At 53.2% G+C, this 17,012-nt stretch overlaps 2 protein-coding genes across 2 annotated transcripts in view; one reads left to right on the forward strand and one right to left on the reverse strand.

The window, feature by feature from the left end:
* TOGARAM2 (TOG array regulator of axonemal microtubules 2) overlaps positions 1-1,453 on the forward strand; it is a 43,443-nt gene extending 41,990 nt beyond the window's left edge. Inside the window, exon 20 of the mRNA XM_035000833.1 lies at positions 968-1,453. Coding sequence (XP_034856724.1) covers positions 968-1,224 — 257 coding nt within the window. The 3' untranslated portion in view covers positions 1,225-1,453. The remainder of the gene's footprint in view (positions 1-967) is intronic.
* Positions 1,454-8,384: 6,931 nt separating this feature from the next.
* On the reverse strand, positions 8,385-16,788 carry PCARE (photoreceptor cilium actin regulator). Its single transcript, XM_035000831.1, has 2 exons — positions 13,058-16,788; positions 8,385-8,565 (listed from the first exon to the last, which is right to left on the reverse strand). The coding sequence occupies exons 1-2, from the start codon at positions 16,786-16,788 to the stop codon at positions 8,385-8,387; spliced, it is 3,912 nt and encodes a 1,303-aa protein (XP_034856722.1).
* Between the last annotated feature and the right edge of the window lie 224 nt (positions 16,789-17,012).

Here is a 17,012-nt window from a genome sequence, read left to right on the forward strand (position 1 = left end):
CAGCCCAGGGAACGTTCCAGTTTCTTTGCTCCATCAACAAGTGAAGTCCTTTGCTCTCACCAGCACTTTTCCTTTGGCAGGAGGACAGGCAGACTTCACTGATTGTATAGAAAAAGCATTGTTAACATGGATGCCCTCAGGGTAATGTGGCCTCGGCTGAAGGCTGGAGGGGCCCCTGTGAAGTGACTTAGGGTGCTCTTGAGGTGGCTTTGACCCCGGCATTTACTCTGGAATGGAAGGTTTGCTGGCAGGGGTAGCCTGCTTATGTGTTTTTTGGGGACAAAAGAAAGTAGAGGGCCTTGGAGAACCAGATGTGGGGGGTTCATCACTGAATCAAGGGTCTGTGCAGAGCTTGATGGTTGACAAAGCACATTGACGCCTCCTGGATCACTGCTGGTCTTGTTGTGGGGTTTGGCATCCAGACACTGGGGAGGCCACACTGGTCTTATCTCCTGCTGGCTGCTTTATTTTTCAGAATACTTCATTTGAGAGAGTGTTGACTTTTCTCCCTGGTATGGTTTTTCTCTGTTGTATGAACTCAGAGAGGTGGGAATGTGGATTAAAGTAATACTAGATTGCAGTCCAGGTGTATCTGCGTCTTTCCTCTCCCCGGGGCTGCAGGGACCAATTACGACCATCATAGGCTCTGAGTACTTTTGCCTTTGCATACTCATTCCTCCATTAAAAAAAAAGTTAAAAATTGTATTTTATAACTGGCTGGTATAAACATGAATATAAATGAGGTTGGATATCTTCATATTTTTTTCTTTTGATTTTAAAAGGAATCAAGCCATTTTCATGGGCCCCTAAATGTGTCCTGAGCCTTAGCTGGTGCATCTAATGGACTAGTTGGCCCTTCTGGGCGGCCTGCCCTTTGCGGGGGATAGAGTTGTTGTCCCAAGAGAGGGCAGCAAGAGAGGGAGAGAGTGCCTGCCTAAAGTCAGTCTCCCCGTTTTCTGTCCAACAGCGCTGGTGGCCTCCGTGTACCCCCAGAGGCCCCAGGCTGTGGAGCGCCATGTCCTTCCAGTCCTCTGGTGTTTCCTGGGCAACATGACTGGGAACAGTGTCCTGCCCGGGCACGGCGGGAACGTCCGCACAGTGGCGCGTCGGCTGTCCAGAAGCCTCCAGGAGCACATGGGCTCCCGGCTGCAGGACCTGGCTGCTGGCCAGCCACGGCAGGTCCTCAGAATGCTCCAGGACCTCCTAGACGCAGCGTCCCCGTGAGGCAGCCCCAACCAACGTCACCGACAGAGGGATGGCATCGGACAGCAAGACAACGGGCAGCTCACACCCCTTTCAACCGGCTGAGAGACAGACCTGAAGCGGGCAGTCGTTATTTCTTACTTTATTTTATTTTTATGATGGAGTCATCTCCAGGTCTACTTTCTCTTAGAGTTCCAGATGTACATAGTATATTTTGAAGTAGAAATAAAAGAAGTACTTATTTTTCTAAGGTCTTGTACTTTTTTAACCTGAGAATTTTTTAATAACTAGGGTTGTCACAAAGGACACAAGACAACACAAGACCAGCTGCAGATGGTACAGGGATGAAGAGTCAGGGAGGAAGAGTGTAGCACAAACCCACATGGTGTAGACCGTGTCTGGGCACAGCCCCCCATCTGTGAGAGGCTAGGCAGCCCTCCGCAACCCAGAGACCCTGAGTTGGCCATTCAAATCCAGTTCAGTTGTTAAAAGGCTGATTCGAGGTGAGTAGAACAACTCTCTCTGGGGTTATCCTGCTTCTGCCTTAACAAAATCTTCCGAGGGAGAGTTTGACATTTGCAATCCTGAAAGCCTTCCCTGGAAGCCGACATTCTGGCTAGTTCTACAGAGGACTAGATGATGCTTCACACTTGAAATACCATCCATGAAAGCACGTGGTGGACGTGCAGGGGTCATGTGGGAACTCTGAAATTGCACAGCTGCCCCCCCCACACACTTAGGCTGGGTCGCGAAGCTGGAGGGGTGCACTGGATGCAGCATGTGCCAGAACACGAGCAAGCTGAGAGAAGGTGTTGCCCACGGATGCAGCAGCAGGAGAAATGGGGTCCTGCGGGAAGAGAGGGAGGTCTGGGGCTGCGGCTCTGGACACAGTAGGAGTGGCTTTGCCTTGTCTGGGGCCAGTTAAGTTGACAACGGTGTGACCAGGAAGAATTAGAGCTCGGATCATGACCTCAAACACACGGGGAAGGTGAAGGCTGAGGGGCAGCGGCCTGGTCCCAGCCAAGGAACACAGCCAGACCCATAGCAACGCTCTGGGGCAGATCCACATGGCTCAGGCCCTCAGACCCCAGCACCCTGCCAGCAAGTTTTCTGGCAGACCCCACCAGTGGACCCCCTCCACTGTCGCCCACTCCTAGGTATAATATCAGTTCCACATCACTGTTGTGAGCCTCTCCTGAGGAGGATGGCCCAGAGCAGGCTGGGGAGCCCCAAATCAACTCACTTATTTCCAAGTTCATGGGTACCCCTGGCTGAGAAAGCCACTTTTTCATCTTGCCTATGTCTCCCGGTGCAGCCAGTCAGGCCCCCACCCTCCCAAGGCCCTGGGGTGGGATTTTGTAAACACAGCCAATCCTGTCCCCTTCCAAAGGAGAAAAAAAAAAAATAAATAAATAAATAATTTTCATGAAGGCAATTTGTTTCCCAGGGTCTATATTTCCTTTCTGTCTCATCTGCTGGTTTTTACTACTTTGGGGCACTGGCAATAAAGTGAGAGAGCTGTCTCCTGGAGTGCTGTCTGTTCCAGCCTGCGGTGGGGGGGTGGGTTCACCTGGAAGCCCACTTTGGGGTTCATGGCAACAAGGAACAAAGACTTTTTTTTGGAAAAGATTTCTTTTTTTTCTTAATGCCAGGGGCAGTTTTATATGTGTGTGCAGGGGAGGGACGGGGAGTGGCAGAGGTGCGTAGAGGTGATTATAGAAAATTATTCTCTTGGAAATTTTGTTTTGAATTTCCATCCAAGCTAGTTGCAGAAAAATGGCTAAAATTACAGCTGGCCTTTGGCTGGATCTGAAAAACAATTTTCTATTTGTCAATGTTGGAGAAAACTGAGCATTTCTTCCATGGAAGGTTGTGGTGTCCTTTGGAATAACCTCACTCCTGCTGGCAGTCAGTGTTAGAACCAAGGCTGGGCAGGAGCTGGGGAGCCCCACTTGCTGGTCAAGTGTCTTTGACATACCCCAGCCTCCTTTTTTTCATTTGTCAAAGGTGTTGAAAAAAAGACTTACTTTTCATCTCATGCAATTAAAAAAAAAAAAACCTAATAAAACACTGTAGATAATCATATTTTGAAAATGTAGAGTGTTACACACAAAGAAAAGGTATAATTATTATAAACTCCAGCCTCAACCCAATAAGACCTGCCGTTCAGGAGGCACTGAAGTCATTCCTGGCATCTGACTGACAGATCACCCACGACTCAGCATGGGAATAAGTGGGAGATTCTGAAGCTTAATTTTTTCCCCCCCGTTTGGAATAGTTGACATTTGTAGTCATGATGGCAAGCAAAATGTTTTAAAGTCTTTTCACTTTGAAAGATATGGAATCCTATGGAGAAGGAAGTCAATTCTCGCTGAGTTTGACAGCTATTCTTAATTTTCTCCAAGAATCAAAGCACAGATCTGGAAGGAGGGGGATATCCTACTTTCTTTTCTTAATCAGAATGTTGAAGTGCAGAGATGGCAGAGATGAACGTTACAAACAAAAGTGGGAGAGGGATCATCAGTTCAGTTCTTCCAGAGAGCTCAAAAAAGATGGTTTGGAAGAAGCGAGTTTGCCTGTGTCTTGTAGATGGCAGGGTATGGAGGTTGGCATTGCCATTGCAGCTTTCCAGATGAAGGAACAGGCCCCTAGAAGCCAGGTCGCAGGGCGGGGGTGATGGAGGTGTGGGGCTTAGGCTTCTGGGTCCCAACCATCGGGAGTGGGATAGACTCCAGCTCCCCAGGGTGACCGACACATTCACCACACCCTCCTTCTTTCTCTTCCTTCTCCTTGTTTCTCCATTCATCATCTTCCTCGGACTCAGGCCCACCAGTCTTGTCTCGGGGCATTACCTGATTCCTGCTGGGGCTGCCATTCCAGCCAAAACAGGTTGTTGACTTGTGTGCGAGACGTCAAGGGTGTCTGGAATTACAGCATTCAGGACCCGGGCTATGACATGGGTGGAATTCTGTAGTCACAGGGCCCACAGGCTATCGGTCAAGTTACTTTCTGAAGCCCATGAGAGTAATCAAGCCAGCAGTTTTCAGGGTCCTCCATAAGAGTGAATTAGACTGTGGAGTGAATTAACCGCTTGCTCCTCTGTGTGTGCAACTCATCTTTAATTACATTTCATAAAAATGTCAGGATGGATTGATGGAAGTTTATTTAAACTTCAGGTAGGCACAGGGAGTAAACCACAGTGCAGTATAACATGTTCTGTTAATATAGGCCCAGAACACATTTACTTTATGGCAGTTCAACAGAATCTCTGACGTGAGGCTACTTAAAAATATATTACCTTTGCAAAGCTTTCCTTGGGAACATGCAGTGGGTGTGGGCAGCCTGTAAGCAGTCAACCAAATGATCAATTGACAAACATGTTGACACTTAAAATTTACTGCATCAACTCCCCTGATACATGCAAAACACTGGTTTATTTCAGAAAAAAGAATGTATTTCTCAAAACCCCTTTCATTTATGTTGCAGTGTTGATGAGACAAGTCTTATCAAACAAAAGCTTTTCACAGTGAAAGAAAAGTCTCTTCGTCTGCCCTGCATTTTCTATCAACATGGATTATTTCAGGTTCTGAACTGGGTACATGATGTAAGGAAAGAATTAGATGCTGCTCAGAGTGAACAGCCACACAGATCCAGGCTGTGGACAGAAGTTATATTTCGTCTTGAAGATTGTATTTATCCTTGCAAAAAGCTATCACTGTTCCACCAGAATATTACATCTGCGTTCTTCCTCCATGAATCCTTTTGATGGAACCGCAAAATTGTGTTTTTCCCTTGGGGCACAGCTATATGCTACGTCACTAATGTGTTAGATAAAGAGCTGGAGCACCTCCCTCTCCTCAGCTCTGGGGGTCTCCGTGGGTGTTGACAATGGCTGGACACCCCTGGAAAAGAGTTGGCCCAAACAGGAATATGGGTAGAATACGCACCTCTGAAATTGGTCTCCTTTTCTGGGGTGAGCTCTCTTGTGCCTTTATACCCAACATTCCTTCTTGGTTTCTAACTTTGGGGAGGAAAAGTGCAGACTCCTGAGTCCTTAGTGGGTTGCATCTATTGGTGTCATTATTTTAAAAAGACAAGACAAAACTGAAGCCCTGCTCTCCCCTCTCCTTGGAGCCCAGGAAGTGGATTGGGCTCAGCAAGGACAAGTTCTTGGGTGGAGGGAAGGTGGGTGGGTGAGAGTGACCCATCTGAGAAGTTGTGGGACTGGGCTTGTCCCTCGTGACCACCAGCAGTGTGCTTTCCGAGGCAGAACCAGAGACGTGGGTTCCAGTAAAGGCCTGGTCTCAAGGAGGGGTGAAACCGAGTGGAAGCCACACAAGTTGCCTGTTGTAGTACATTTAATTTCTTTTGTCCAATGTCCAACCACCCGTGATTTGGGCTAAGTCTCGTGGTTGGGATGGTAGCCAGGAAACCACGTCTGTGCACCATCTGCTCCAGGGCTGGCTGGGCCCTGCTTCACCTGTGACCTTTACTGCCTCCCAGCCCCTTGGCTCTGGCGACCCCTTCCCCAGGGGAAGCCGACTTGGGGCTCTTGGAGCAGTGGGGTCCTTGGCCAACATGATAGTCTCTATCAGCTCATTGTCCTGGCTGCTTGGGCCTAGAGGTCTCTTACTGCATCATGTACAGGGCTCTGTGGCAGAGCCCAGCACTCTCCTGGCACAAGCAGGTGCTCAGTAAATGCAGAGGGATGAGGAGGAGCCCTGAGCTGCCCCGGGGCTGACGCAGGGACCCTGGAAGCCCTGTGTTCATCCACTGCTGTCTGCAGCGTGGGGACGGTGGGTGCCCACTGCTGCTTAGAGGCCTAGCTCGGGGGAGGGGGTGACTTCTGCTCTCAAGAGAGCTTCCTGCCAGGCACCCTCAGGGAGGCTCGTTCCAGACTCTTCCAGGGCATTCTCTCTGATGCTGACCCTTCTGGGAGGTAATAGGCTGCCTGGCTCCCAGCCACCCACACCGAGCTTTCGTTGCTGCAACGGGGTGCACTTGGCCCCCACCTACAGACTCACACTAGCCCCAAACCTCTAAGAGGGGGCCCTTTAACGGGGAGCTTGGCCTCACTTCTGCCTCCTACAGATCTGGCTCCCACTTCCTATCCTGGTTCCCAGAACTAGACCTTTTATTGTCTCTGTGGTTACATCCCCATGTTGTCTCACTATTTCATGAATGGTGGCCCTGTCCAGCCTCCCATTGTTTCTCTGTTTCTGCTGTGTTTCTTCCAACCTCTGGAAGTCTGCCCCTAAACCCTAGCCCAGGGCCCCTACACCCTAGCCCGGGTCTCAGCTTCAGACCTCAGGAAGTCTGCCCCTAAACCCTGTCTGCTTTCCGACAGCCTTCCCTGAAGCTGCTCAGCCATGAGCCGCCTCTCCTGGCCTGCTTGCTTCCCCTCGGCTCGGTGCCCAGCCTGCCCACACCCTCGTCACCCTTCGGCAGCTGGCCTGCCCAGGTAGGCAGACTGGCCAGTTCTGTAGCGAGCAAGTTTCCTAAACCTGGCTGTTCTCACGCACTTACCTCAGCCCTGCCCTACCCCGGGAGCTGGACTTCCTCCCACTTCCTGGGGCCCAGGCGGTTCTCCCAGGTCCACCCACTCACCCCTGCATGGGGCTCGGCCCAGAACCCACCCTGCTGTGCCCGAGCTCTGCTCTGACAGCGCAACCCCACAGCAACCGTGTGGGTGTGGACAGACATTTCCCAACCGAGGGGTGCCATGTGGCCCCTCCTGGTAGTTTAACCAACTATTCCTTGGGTGCCTTTGAAGAGATCAGCCTGGTCACCCCTATTTTAATAACTGGACAAGTCAAGGTGAATTCATTTACAGGTAGCTGTAATCCCCAGGACCCAGCATAACACGTCCTTGAGCCATGGTCTATTTCAACAAGAAAGGACTTGAAGTCATAATTTTCCCAAACTTAAAAAAAAATCAGCTTTGCAGCAGATCTGCAGAATGACCCCCCTAGCTGTACCCCGTGGGTGAGAATTCTTGTCTTTTGACAACCCACTGAGCCGGCACTGAATCACCCAATTATTGCAAATTCATTTCTAAATAGAAAGCACTCCGCAGCCACCCATGGAAACATTCCAAGATCTGCAGCTAATATCTAGCGCATTGGCATGCACGGTAGTTCTTCACTTCCATTTTAACCTCGGCAGAAGTTGTGCGGATGACTTGGGAATAAAGTTGGCCGAGAAGCCCCTGGGGGAGACTGGCAGGCGCACCAGTGTTTGTGTGCCTGGGTGTACGTGCGTGTGTGCACATCCTCCTGAGCTCCAGCCCCCGCGGGGCGTGGATAATAGGCTGCTTGTTTGCAAGGCTTGGTTGCACCCACCCAGTTTGAGAGGCATGTGGATGCGTGGGGCAGAGCATCCGAGACACGCCTGCCTCTGAGACACAGTCCGAGGCCGCTCAGCCGCAGGAGTGGGCTGGAAGCTTGGTGTTGAGGGCTTTGGGTCTGTGCTTGGGAGGGAGGAGAGGAAGGAGGGTGTGTGTCTTAATTCCACCTCAGTCTTCCCATCTCTGGAGCAGTCAGCTTCTAAACAAAGCTCTCAATGGTGACTTGAATGCAGTGACACTATTTAACCTTAAAAAAAACCACAAGGCTTTCCAACCATTTGTAGACTAGGTTTGCTTTAGGCAGATGGAGCGAGACTGGAACGAGAAACAAGGGATTCTGGGGCCAGCCACACCTGTTGGAATTTTTGCTCTGTTCTCTTCCTAGCTGTGTGACCTCAGGCAAGACTCTTTCGGGCTTGGGGGAAGGGGCACTTTGGTTTTCTTATCGGCAAAACCCAGAGAATGCTATCTGCTTCATTCTTCGTTGTGCGGATTAATTGAGTCCAGGAAACTAACCCAGGTAAAACCCCCCAGCTCATCAAGCATTCGACAAATGCATTTTCCCCTAAATTAAGGCCAGTACTCGAAGGATTAAAGAGTGTCACTGTGGGGTCCAAAGTTATAGTTAGCCTTTGTACCCCAAGGCAAACCAGACTCTGGGGCTGAAAATGGCAAAGGTTTAGAATTTAGCAGACTCTCGGGGCAGTGCACCTTCCGGATCTTTCTAGGAGTAGGAGTTTGGTTGACCCACCCTCTATGGGACAGTCTGGTGCTTGGCTGTCACCCATCGCCTTCTGGGGTGACTGGCATCCGTGTGACCCTGTTGGTTGGCCTGTCAGGCTACTTCCTTCTGTTGAGGCTTGTCCTGGGCACGGCTGGTTCTGGCCTCCCGTTGCAGCCTGTGGCCCAACACGCAGAGTTCTGGGGGAGAGGCAGCCCTGCCACCGCCCCTCAGTTCTGGGGCACAGGGGCTGTTCCATGGCTCTGTGTTCTTCTTGGGGCTCTCCTCACTGCTGCTGCAGAGAAAAAGGACAGATGCAGATCAAACACTCCTCAGTTGTTCCTTCTGCCCCCCCCGTCCCCGCTCCCCTCCGCCCCCATCCATCCTACCTCTCTCAGTCCCCACGGTCTGTCTCACCCACAGGCCCGTGGACCCCCGTGCCAGGCCTCTGCCCTTCCTCACCAGGATTGCCGGGCTGGTGCCGTGCTCATGCTTGCCTGCTCTGGTCAGGCACTGTGGGAGCCGAGCCCCCGGTGTTTGTGCCGACAGGTTGAGTCCTGTTCTCCTCCTCATGCCCAGGATCCCGCTGCTCTGAACAAAGCAGCTCCCTCAGGAACTCTGGGAGCTGGGCCTTTATTTTATTTTTGTTTTTAAAGCACTTCTTGTTTAATAAAGGGCTAGGCTTAGCTAGCCTAAAAAAACCCCAAAAAACAAAACCCCACCACACCCTGCTTTGCTCAGCAGCCACCCTTTTCCTGAACAGAGTAAAATGCCAAGTGCTTGGCCCAAGCCTGGCATTTGGCTAGAACAGAGCCTCCCAGCTGCTGAGTGACCCAGCGAGAGGGCCTTTGAGGGGAGAGGGACACCCAGTGTGCATTGGGGGTGCAGAATGGAGGAGGATCACAAGCGTGGAGGAAGCTCAGGCCAGAAGGGGGACCAGCTCCGGAAGCCACACGGGCTGTGTGCTGGCGGGCTGGCCTCATCCTTACTGCCTGGACGTGGGAATCCGGCTGTCTGGGTTCGAGTCCTGCGCTAACTAGCTGTGTGTCCTGTAGCACATTCATTAATCTCTCTGATTCCCAGTTCCCTTCTTTGTAGAACGGAGATGATGATAGCACGCATCTCACAGGGCGCTCGAAGGTATCAATACTGGGTGAGGCGTGCAAAGTAAACTCTTCGCATACGAACCAGCACATGATAAGCACTCAGTAAACGACCAGCTGTCATGCTGGTCCTGCTTCGTAGCATGAACAGGAAGTCATGCCTGGAAAGGAAACTAGGGACCACCCTGTCACATGACAGGTAGGCACCTGAGGGTCAAGCCTCGCCATCAGTCACCTCAGGTCCAGGACTGGACCCAGCTCCCATGTGCAGAGACCCAGAAGGTCCTTCTCTCTGCCTCTGACAGCAGGTTCTTAACCATGCCCTGAGCTTTATTCCGCAGCGTGCTCGGCTCAGTGGTTAGGCTTCCGTGAGATGTTGAACCGGTGGAGGGCAAGTTTGAGTCTGGATCCCACTCAGATGAAGGTGGCCGGAATGTGGGGTGAGGTGCGGAACTAAGTGAGGAACTAAGATGGGCATACACGTGATTTTTAGGCTGTGAGAATCGTACTGTGTTCCTTTGAGCCAGCCTCACCCATGCTGGCCTCGGGCCTCGGGCCCAGTTCCCAGGCCCTGAGTGATCAAGTGTGATTTTGTGCGCAGGACCAGCTCCCACCTTCCTTGCTTCTTCTCCCTGTGCCCCTTTTAGAGCAGGGAAAGGCATGTGCAGGATGCACCTCCCCTGGGACCCTTTGCTGCTCCCCGACTGGAGTAGCTAGCAGGAAAGGGAGGGGCATGCCTGGCGTGCGGTGTCAGTGGAGGTGAAAACGATTTTGTCCTAGAACCGTGTCTTCCCCGACCCCAACCAGGTTCCACACCTGTGTGAGGCTCAGGCTAGGAGGGAGATTTTCCTGGTTGCCACGATGTGGCCGTGGTTCCGCCTGATCCCAGAATGGCTGGGGAGGCAGGCTGGCCAGGCGCTGCCCCGCTGGTCGGTTGGGACCCTGATCTGGGAAATAGGGTTGGGGGATTGGGCGGCAGAGAGCCCCTGCCTGGGTGGTCCAGTCTAAGCAAAGACTAAAAGCACTGTATTTAGGGGAGAAAATCTGGGCCCTTCTTGAATGTTCACAGCGCCCCAGCGTGCTAAGACCTAGAGACGGCACCTCTGCCAGGGGATTCAAAACATAAATAACAGGTGAAGCTGTAATTGAGATTGTTGTAACTGAGCTTCCTAGGTGAGCCTCCAAGGACCGTCCCCAATCCCCTGGGCCCCAAGATCGGGAGGATATAAACATCATCATTTTTTCTATAAAAGGGGCTTGTGCCTGGCATGGGATGACGAGAAGTAGGTCAATGCCAGGTTAGGCCAGGTCATCCTGTCTCTGCCGCTACATACCATGCGGTGGGTTGCATCCCTGCAAGTCCCTGCTTGGGGAAACAGCCCGTTCTGAGTCTTTCCGGCTCTCTGGCACTGGCTTGTTGGCTAGTTGCATGATCTCAGGCAAATCCTGCCTACTTCCTTGGTCTGGTTTCCCGTATGCAGGAGGGCAGGGAACAGGGTGGGGAAACAGTGCTTTTCTAGCTGGCATGCTTCTGCTCTTAGATGTCAGCTTTACAGGGGTGGAGGGGTGGAGGGAATGGGGGATGAGCATTTTCCCATCACATCCAGCACATGCTCACAGTTTCAGTTCCGAGTGGCTCGGAGGTGTGGTCTTACCAGGAGGCAGGGAAAGGAGTGTGAGCCATTATTGCGACCTTCCACGCAACCTTGGGAAGTCTCCCGTTTATGAATCCTCCTTTCTTTCAAGCTACAAGCACTTTTCCCCACCCCCCCAGCCCATCTCCCTAAGTATTGAGATTCAGGACATAAAACAACCTTTTAGGCTGCCCTATTCCGTGGAGAAGCCTGAGAGAAGGGCATTATTTTCCTCTTGAACAATTTTATGTTACTTTATTATTGCTCCTGCTGTTTTAAAATGTTAGTGTTTTTAATTAATGCCATTTTATTGTCCCTGTTCTCCCAAGCTCTTCTCCTGAAGGGCACAGTTTTAGAAATGTAATAAGAGAATAAGTGGCTAGCGTGAGGGGTAATGCATTAACATTTATCGAGGTTCTTAGATGAAAAGCACTGTGCTGTAGGCAACTCATTTTAGATTTAAGAAAAGAGCAACATTACATTAAGATTCTTGCAAAAATAATCAATACTTCATTTCTTTCAAGTGGCTGGGGAAGTTTATATAACTATAATAATGCACAACTTTCCCTAGATAATTTTATTTAAAATCGACTGCCGAGTACTTTGTAAAAAATTACCATTTATGCCTCCACAGATTGTGAAGTCTGTAACATGTATCACTCTGGCCGAAATAAACTGCTGATTGACTCAACAGTGGGCATTTCGAAGACAGCAAGGACTGTGCTGGTTAGCTTTGTCCCATCTGGTATCAAGACACATTGATAAGAGCTCTTCTCCAACAGGGTCTCAGATAGACAGTTTTCTGCCCATGCTGCATCCTGGAGAAGATGCATTTCCCCATGTGTTCTACCCACTTGGGCATATGTGTCTTTCTTTCCATGTTCAGGCAATGGCTCTACCATGCCTCCTGACCTGTTGCCATCTCATGCCCAAGCCTGCCTACATGGCTGGGCCAATGACCTGTAAGTCAGCTGCCCTCTCGAGAAAGGCGCACTTGGAACTCGGTCTGCCAAGGGTATTGATGGCCATCCTTCCACCTGATTCTGGTACTCGGTGCCCATGAAGGGTCTTGTTCTTGCTCTACACACCTCCAATCGGGTAGATGGAGGTGAGGCTAGAATGGAAGAGAAGTGGAGGCAGGTCTTTGGGGGTGTGGGAAAGCTAAACATTTATAGTCCATACCTCTAGGACCAGTCGTCTCAAGGTATGTCCCCTGGGTGTCCCCGAGACACTTTTGAGGGGGATCTATGAAGTCAAAACTATTTCCAAAATACTGTCAAGATGTTATTTGCCTTTTCCACTCATTCTTTCATGAATGTAGAGTGGACTTTCCCAGTCTACGTCTTGTGTGATGTCCCACCAGATGCACTACCGAAGCAGGTCTGAGAAGGCCACCATCTTTCCTGGAAGCCAGACATGAAAGGAATTTGCAAAAATATAAGACAATGCCACTCTTTCCACTAAATGTTTTTGTTGTGGAAAATATACCTACTTTTAATGATAATGTATAATGGGGTCATTGAGAAAAACTAATAAGTATTTTAAATATTTCTCAATTTTAATGTATAATACAGTAAAAAGTGATAGATAGAACCCACCTGCACAAAGGTTCTTTTGGGTTCTCCATAATTCTGAAGAGTTTTAAAGGGGTCCTGGGGCCAGAAAGTTTGAGAACCTCAGTAAACCAGAGAGAACAGAAATCCGGCTGCTGGTTCCAGACCGTGTGACAGTGACTCAGCATGGGGTGGAGGGGGTGGGTAGTCACGTCATCTCTTTTTCCTCAGGTGTAAAATAAAGGGGAGGCTGTGCTTGGATTAATGTGATTGTTTTAAACTCCGTTTTTTAACACAGCAGAGCTTCTTTCAATTAAAATCTTTCTCGGGAACCTGAAATGAGTGACAGATGAAAGCACAGCTGCTCGAGGATGGGTCCCATGGCGGGAGGCTGGATATCCCTCAGCCCCCTTTTCCTCTGCCTCTTCCCTTGGACCCCAAGGGCCTCTGGGCTCTATTGGATTAGCGCAAGGCGGTGGCCCGAGGATCCTCCTTACCTGCTCCTGCTGAGTGCAGATTCCCAAGCGTCGCAGGTGGCACCGGGGACAGGCAGCCCGAGGCGGATACTCGGCCGGCGGTCAGAAGCCGTCCTTCTGATGAAAGGCTGAGGGTTGAGGGCACACAGAGCCGGGCCCCGCTGGGAGCCCGCCCTCAGCCGTGGCCCCGAGCTCCTCCAGCCTCCTGCGGGGGTCCCCCGAGGGCCGCCGGCTTCAGGGGCCAGCGAGGCTGGGGTGCGTGGGTGGGCTGCTGAGGGGGGCGGGGCAGCTTCAAACAGAGAGGAGGTGGCCGGGCAGAATATGGAGCACGTGTTCCCGCATGCCTTAGCTGTGGCTGCCCGACTGTCCTCAGGGTCTCCTGTTTGCTGGGGCCCCTGAGCAGGGGACACTGGGGGGGACGGGGAGGGGCCAGAGGAAGGGGAACTCGCTTCTGTGTGCCGGGTAGGGGGGCTGGAGGCCTTGTGCTGTGCGGGTGGGCTCGCGGGGGGAGTGCTGGGTGGCTTGTGCCAGGGTGGGGGGGAGGCTCCTTCCTTCGTCCCTGGGGGGCTGAGCACCGTGGGGCTTACCGGAGGGCTGATGGGTGGGCTGGGGGAGCCGTGCACGGAGGGGACGCTTGGCTGGGCAGATCTGTGAGAGGGGAGCTGCCTCCTGTCCGCTCGGGCTGTCCAGTGTCCCCTTGCGGCAGAGGCCTTCCTGACCAGCGAGGGGCTTCTCTCCTGGCTCTGCCTGGGGGCCTCGGGAGAATGTGGCCCTCGTGTTGGCCTGGCCAGGCTGGGTTCCAAGGTGCTGTTCGGCCCAGATGTGTGGCTGGACGGGTGCCAGGGGATGGCCTTCTGGGGATGCTTGGACAGGCTGGTGGCCCTGTCTGCGGGTGCCTGACTCTGAGCCCCTCTGCCCTCCACCTCTGGGTTTCTGCTGGTTGCTGGTGGGTGGCTCAGGTCCAAGGTGAGCTTTCTGGTACTGCAGCCACTCTTGCTGCCCCCTGGCCCTGTGCTGTGGGGCCTGGTGGGGGCAGTCGTGCTCTTGCTGGGTAGCAGGTCAGTGGGGCTCATGGAGGCTCTGAGCTTTGGGGAAGCCCACGTTCTCAGGGCAGGGTCAGCCCCTCCCGGCCCTGGTGCATGGGTCCCGTTGGAGGAGCTTCCTGCTGGCTTGCTGCTCTCTGGGGGCTCCAGAGAGGTGAACGATTTGTCCATCAGGATTTCCAGAGGCGGTGGAGGCAGATGCTCTGGGTCCTCTTCTGTTTCATAGTTGAAATTGAGGTCCTCCCTCTTGGACGCTCCTGCTGTCAGCAGAGGGGGGGAAATAGGAGCTAAGGGCCTCCAGGCTGGGCCCAGCTTGAGAGATTCTCCACTCGCTGCTGGAGAAATTCGGGGCTTTGGATACAAAGGGGCAAGCCCCCTATAAATGGGAAATCTGGGGGGCATGAGGGGGACCCCCCACTTCCTGAGGCAGGGGCTTGGCCTGGCGTCCTTGGAATCTCCCAGCGTCCTCAGACTCTCAGTGGGACTAAAAGTTTCAATGAGTTTCCTGACCGATGTTCTGGTGGGACAGCCCCTGACATTCCAGTCCTCGGCCCCCCGAGCCTCACTGGTCTTCTCACCCGATGGGATGACGACTGGCAGCCCCTTAGGCTCCCCCTGCCGGGGCTGTTCCCTCTCAGGGCGGGGACTGCATTTCTGCACGATGCTCTTGTCCTGACTCGGTAAAATGACGAAGTTCTTGGTGAGGGATGCCTTCAGCTTGCTGCTGGTGATGCTCGGCACGCTCCCGCAGGTGTCGGACCTCCGAGCCACGGCGCGGGGCTGCGCAACCTGCTCCGGGCTCTGCCCCTGCTGTCGCGCACCCAGGGCGTAAAATGCCTCCAGCCTCCGGCTCAGGTCTCTCTGGACCCTCTGCAGCTCCTGGAGGGTGGAGTCCTCCACTTGGCTCTTCAGACACCCCTCTGACTGGGACCTCCTCTGCCTCAGAGGGGCCCTGCTGCTGCCGCTGGCTGTGCTGGGTCTCGGGGGCACCGCTGTCCTCCTCTCGTCCTCCTCGGCCCAGTCCTGGGGCCCAGAAGGCACAGGGACAAACTTGATCCTTTCGCTGATTGCTTCCTTCATCTTCAGAATCATTTCCTGGGCTTGGGGCTTCCTGAGCTTCCTGGGGTGTGGCTGAAATAGGCCTTCCGGGCCACCAGGCGAAGAGCGCGGCCTTGGAGGGAAAGAGCTTTCCTGCTGTGGACCCAGACTCATGCCACTCACCTGGTCCTCCTCCTCCTCTGGGCTACTGTCCTCCCCTTCAGTGACGGAAGGAGTGTCCACCAAGCGGGAGCCTTTAGGAAAATGTGCTTCTGTGGGGATCCCAATCCCAAGGGAATCACACCGAGTGCTTTTGCCCATCCCCAAAGGCCTGGCGGTCGTAGTTTCTGGGCCTGTGCTCGAGGGGCAAGGGCCCCCTGCACCACCCTGTGCCGCGGGCCGAACCTTCGCCGACGGAGGCCTCCAGAGGGGGCAGTCCTGGGGTGTGTCTGAACCCATCTGGAAAGGACTTTGCTGCCAGGCCTGTCCTGACAGCCTGGCTTCCACCGTGGATGAAAGCACCAGCTTCCGTTCTGCGGGCTCCGACACCGAGTCCCAGCTGGCTTGCTTGCCCAGCTTGTCCACCAGCTGCACAGAGTCGTTGTCCCCACCAATGCCACTGTCCTCAGAGCACAAGGGCGCACCCTGCATCCCAGGGTCCCCGTGGCCGCTCGCCAAGTTCTCCAGTTGCCCCAGAGCCCGCAGGAGGCATTCATCCACACCCCTCTTTGTGCTCAGCTTCTTTCCCAAGTGGCTCGCGGTGTCATGGTGGTAACTGCTGGAGCCCTCCAGGAAGCGGCCAGTGATCGAGGCCACCGTGCCACTGAGCACCAGCAGCTTGCTGACTGTGTACTGCAGAAGCTGTTGCAGGAGATCTGGCTGGTCCTGAGGCTCTCCTTTCCTCAACGGCCAAGCCAGATCGTCCCGAACTTCCTGGAGGAGCATTTCTCCCTCCTTGGAGATCTCCCCCAAGAGCCGGTTGACCTCATCAAAGCACAGCAGCAGGAAGCTGACCATGGGCTGCAGCAGCTCTTGGGTCTGGGTGGCCTGATGGGTGATGGACAGGATTGCTTCATATTTGGAGATGCAGGTGTGGAGGTAGGTGTAGGCGTGCTGGTGGGCCTTCACCAGGGGCTCAGGGAAATCCACTTTGCCTTCAGGCTCATGAGCAGGAAGGATGGTCTGGCAGCAGTGGCCCTGTTGGCCACACGTGTGGCATCTCAGCTTCCTTTGCTGGGTATTCCTTTCTTCACTCTCTTCCCCAGAAGAGACTGTCCCCTGTGACCCGTGGGAGCTCTGTGTCTTGGATGGAAGGTCCCGAGCCATGTGGCTTTGTGATTTGTCCCGCTGGGATGCGGAGATTCTGGTTTCTGGGGGCAGTCCTTCCATATCTTTCCCTTTGCCTGCAGTGGGATCTCTTGTGAGCTGATAGAGACCTTCAGCTGGGCTTTGGGTCCACCTGGCCCTCGGCTGCTCCTCTGTCAGCCTCTGTCCCTGGGTCGGGTCTCCCCCAGAGTCATAGCAGGTGGAGTTTGGAAGTAGCAAAGGGATAGAGCATCTTCCACCGCCCCCTTGACGTCCCGGCAAAATTGCTTTGGGCTTTTTAAAAAACTGGATGCCACTCTTAGCAACGCTATTAACAACGTCATTGTGGGAAGGTGTACACCCCATGATGCCAGCTTGTAGTTATCTCCCACCCATAGTCTTCACAATTTTCAGAGAATCATCCTTGAAATAGGAACCAAAGGCAGCCTTACCAGTCGGTCCAGGCAATTTCCAGGCCAGAATGCTCTGAAGTCCATGGCGCCGGGTCCTCGGAACCAGCTTTCTTTACTTCCTTGGCCCCACGGTGTAGAGACAGTGGTGCTTGTGGTCTTGTTGCTCTATGTCTCGAA

This window comes from Mirounga leonina, unplaced genomic scaffold (assembly GCF_011800145.1).
Source record: "Mirounga leonina isolate KUSES-001 unplaced genomic scaffold, KU_Mleo_1.0 Mir_125, whole genome shotgun sequence".
Lineage (NCBI taxonomy): Eukaryota > Metazoa > Chordata > Mammalia > Carnivora > Phocidae > Mirounga > Mirounga leonina.

Excerpts from the sequence above, each read along its gene's own strand:
- PCARE (XM_035000831.1), bottom strand. The coding sequence starts at position 16,788 with ATGGGGTGTACACCTTCCCACAATGACGTTGTTAATAGCGTTGCTAAG. Across the intron at positions 8,566-13,057 it reads TCTGCACTCAGCAGGAGCAG|CAGCAGTGAGGAGAGCCCCA; the intron begins GTAAGGAGGATC and ends TTTTCTCTGCAG.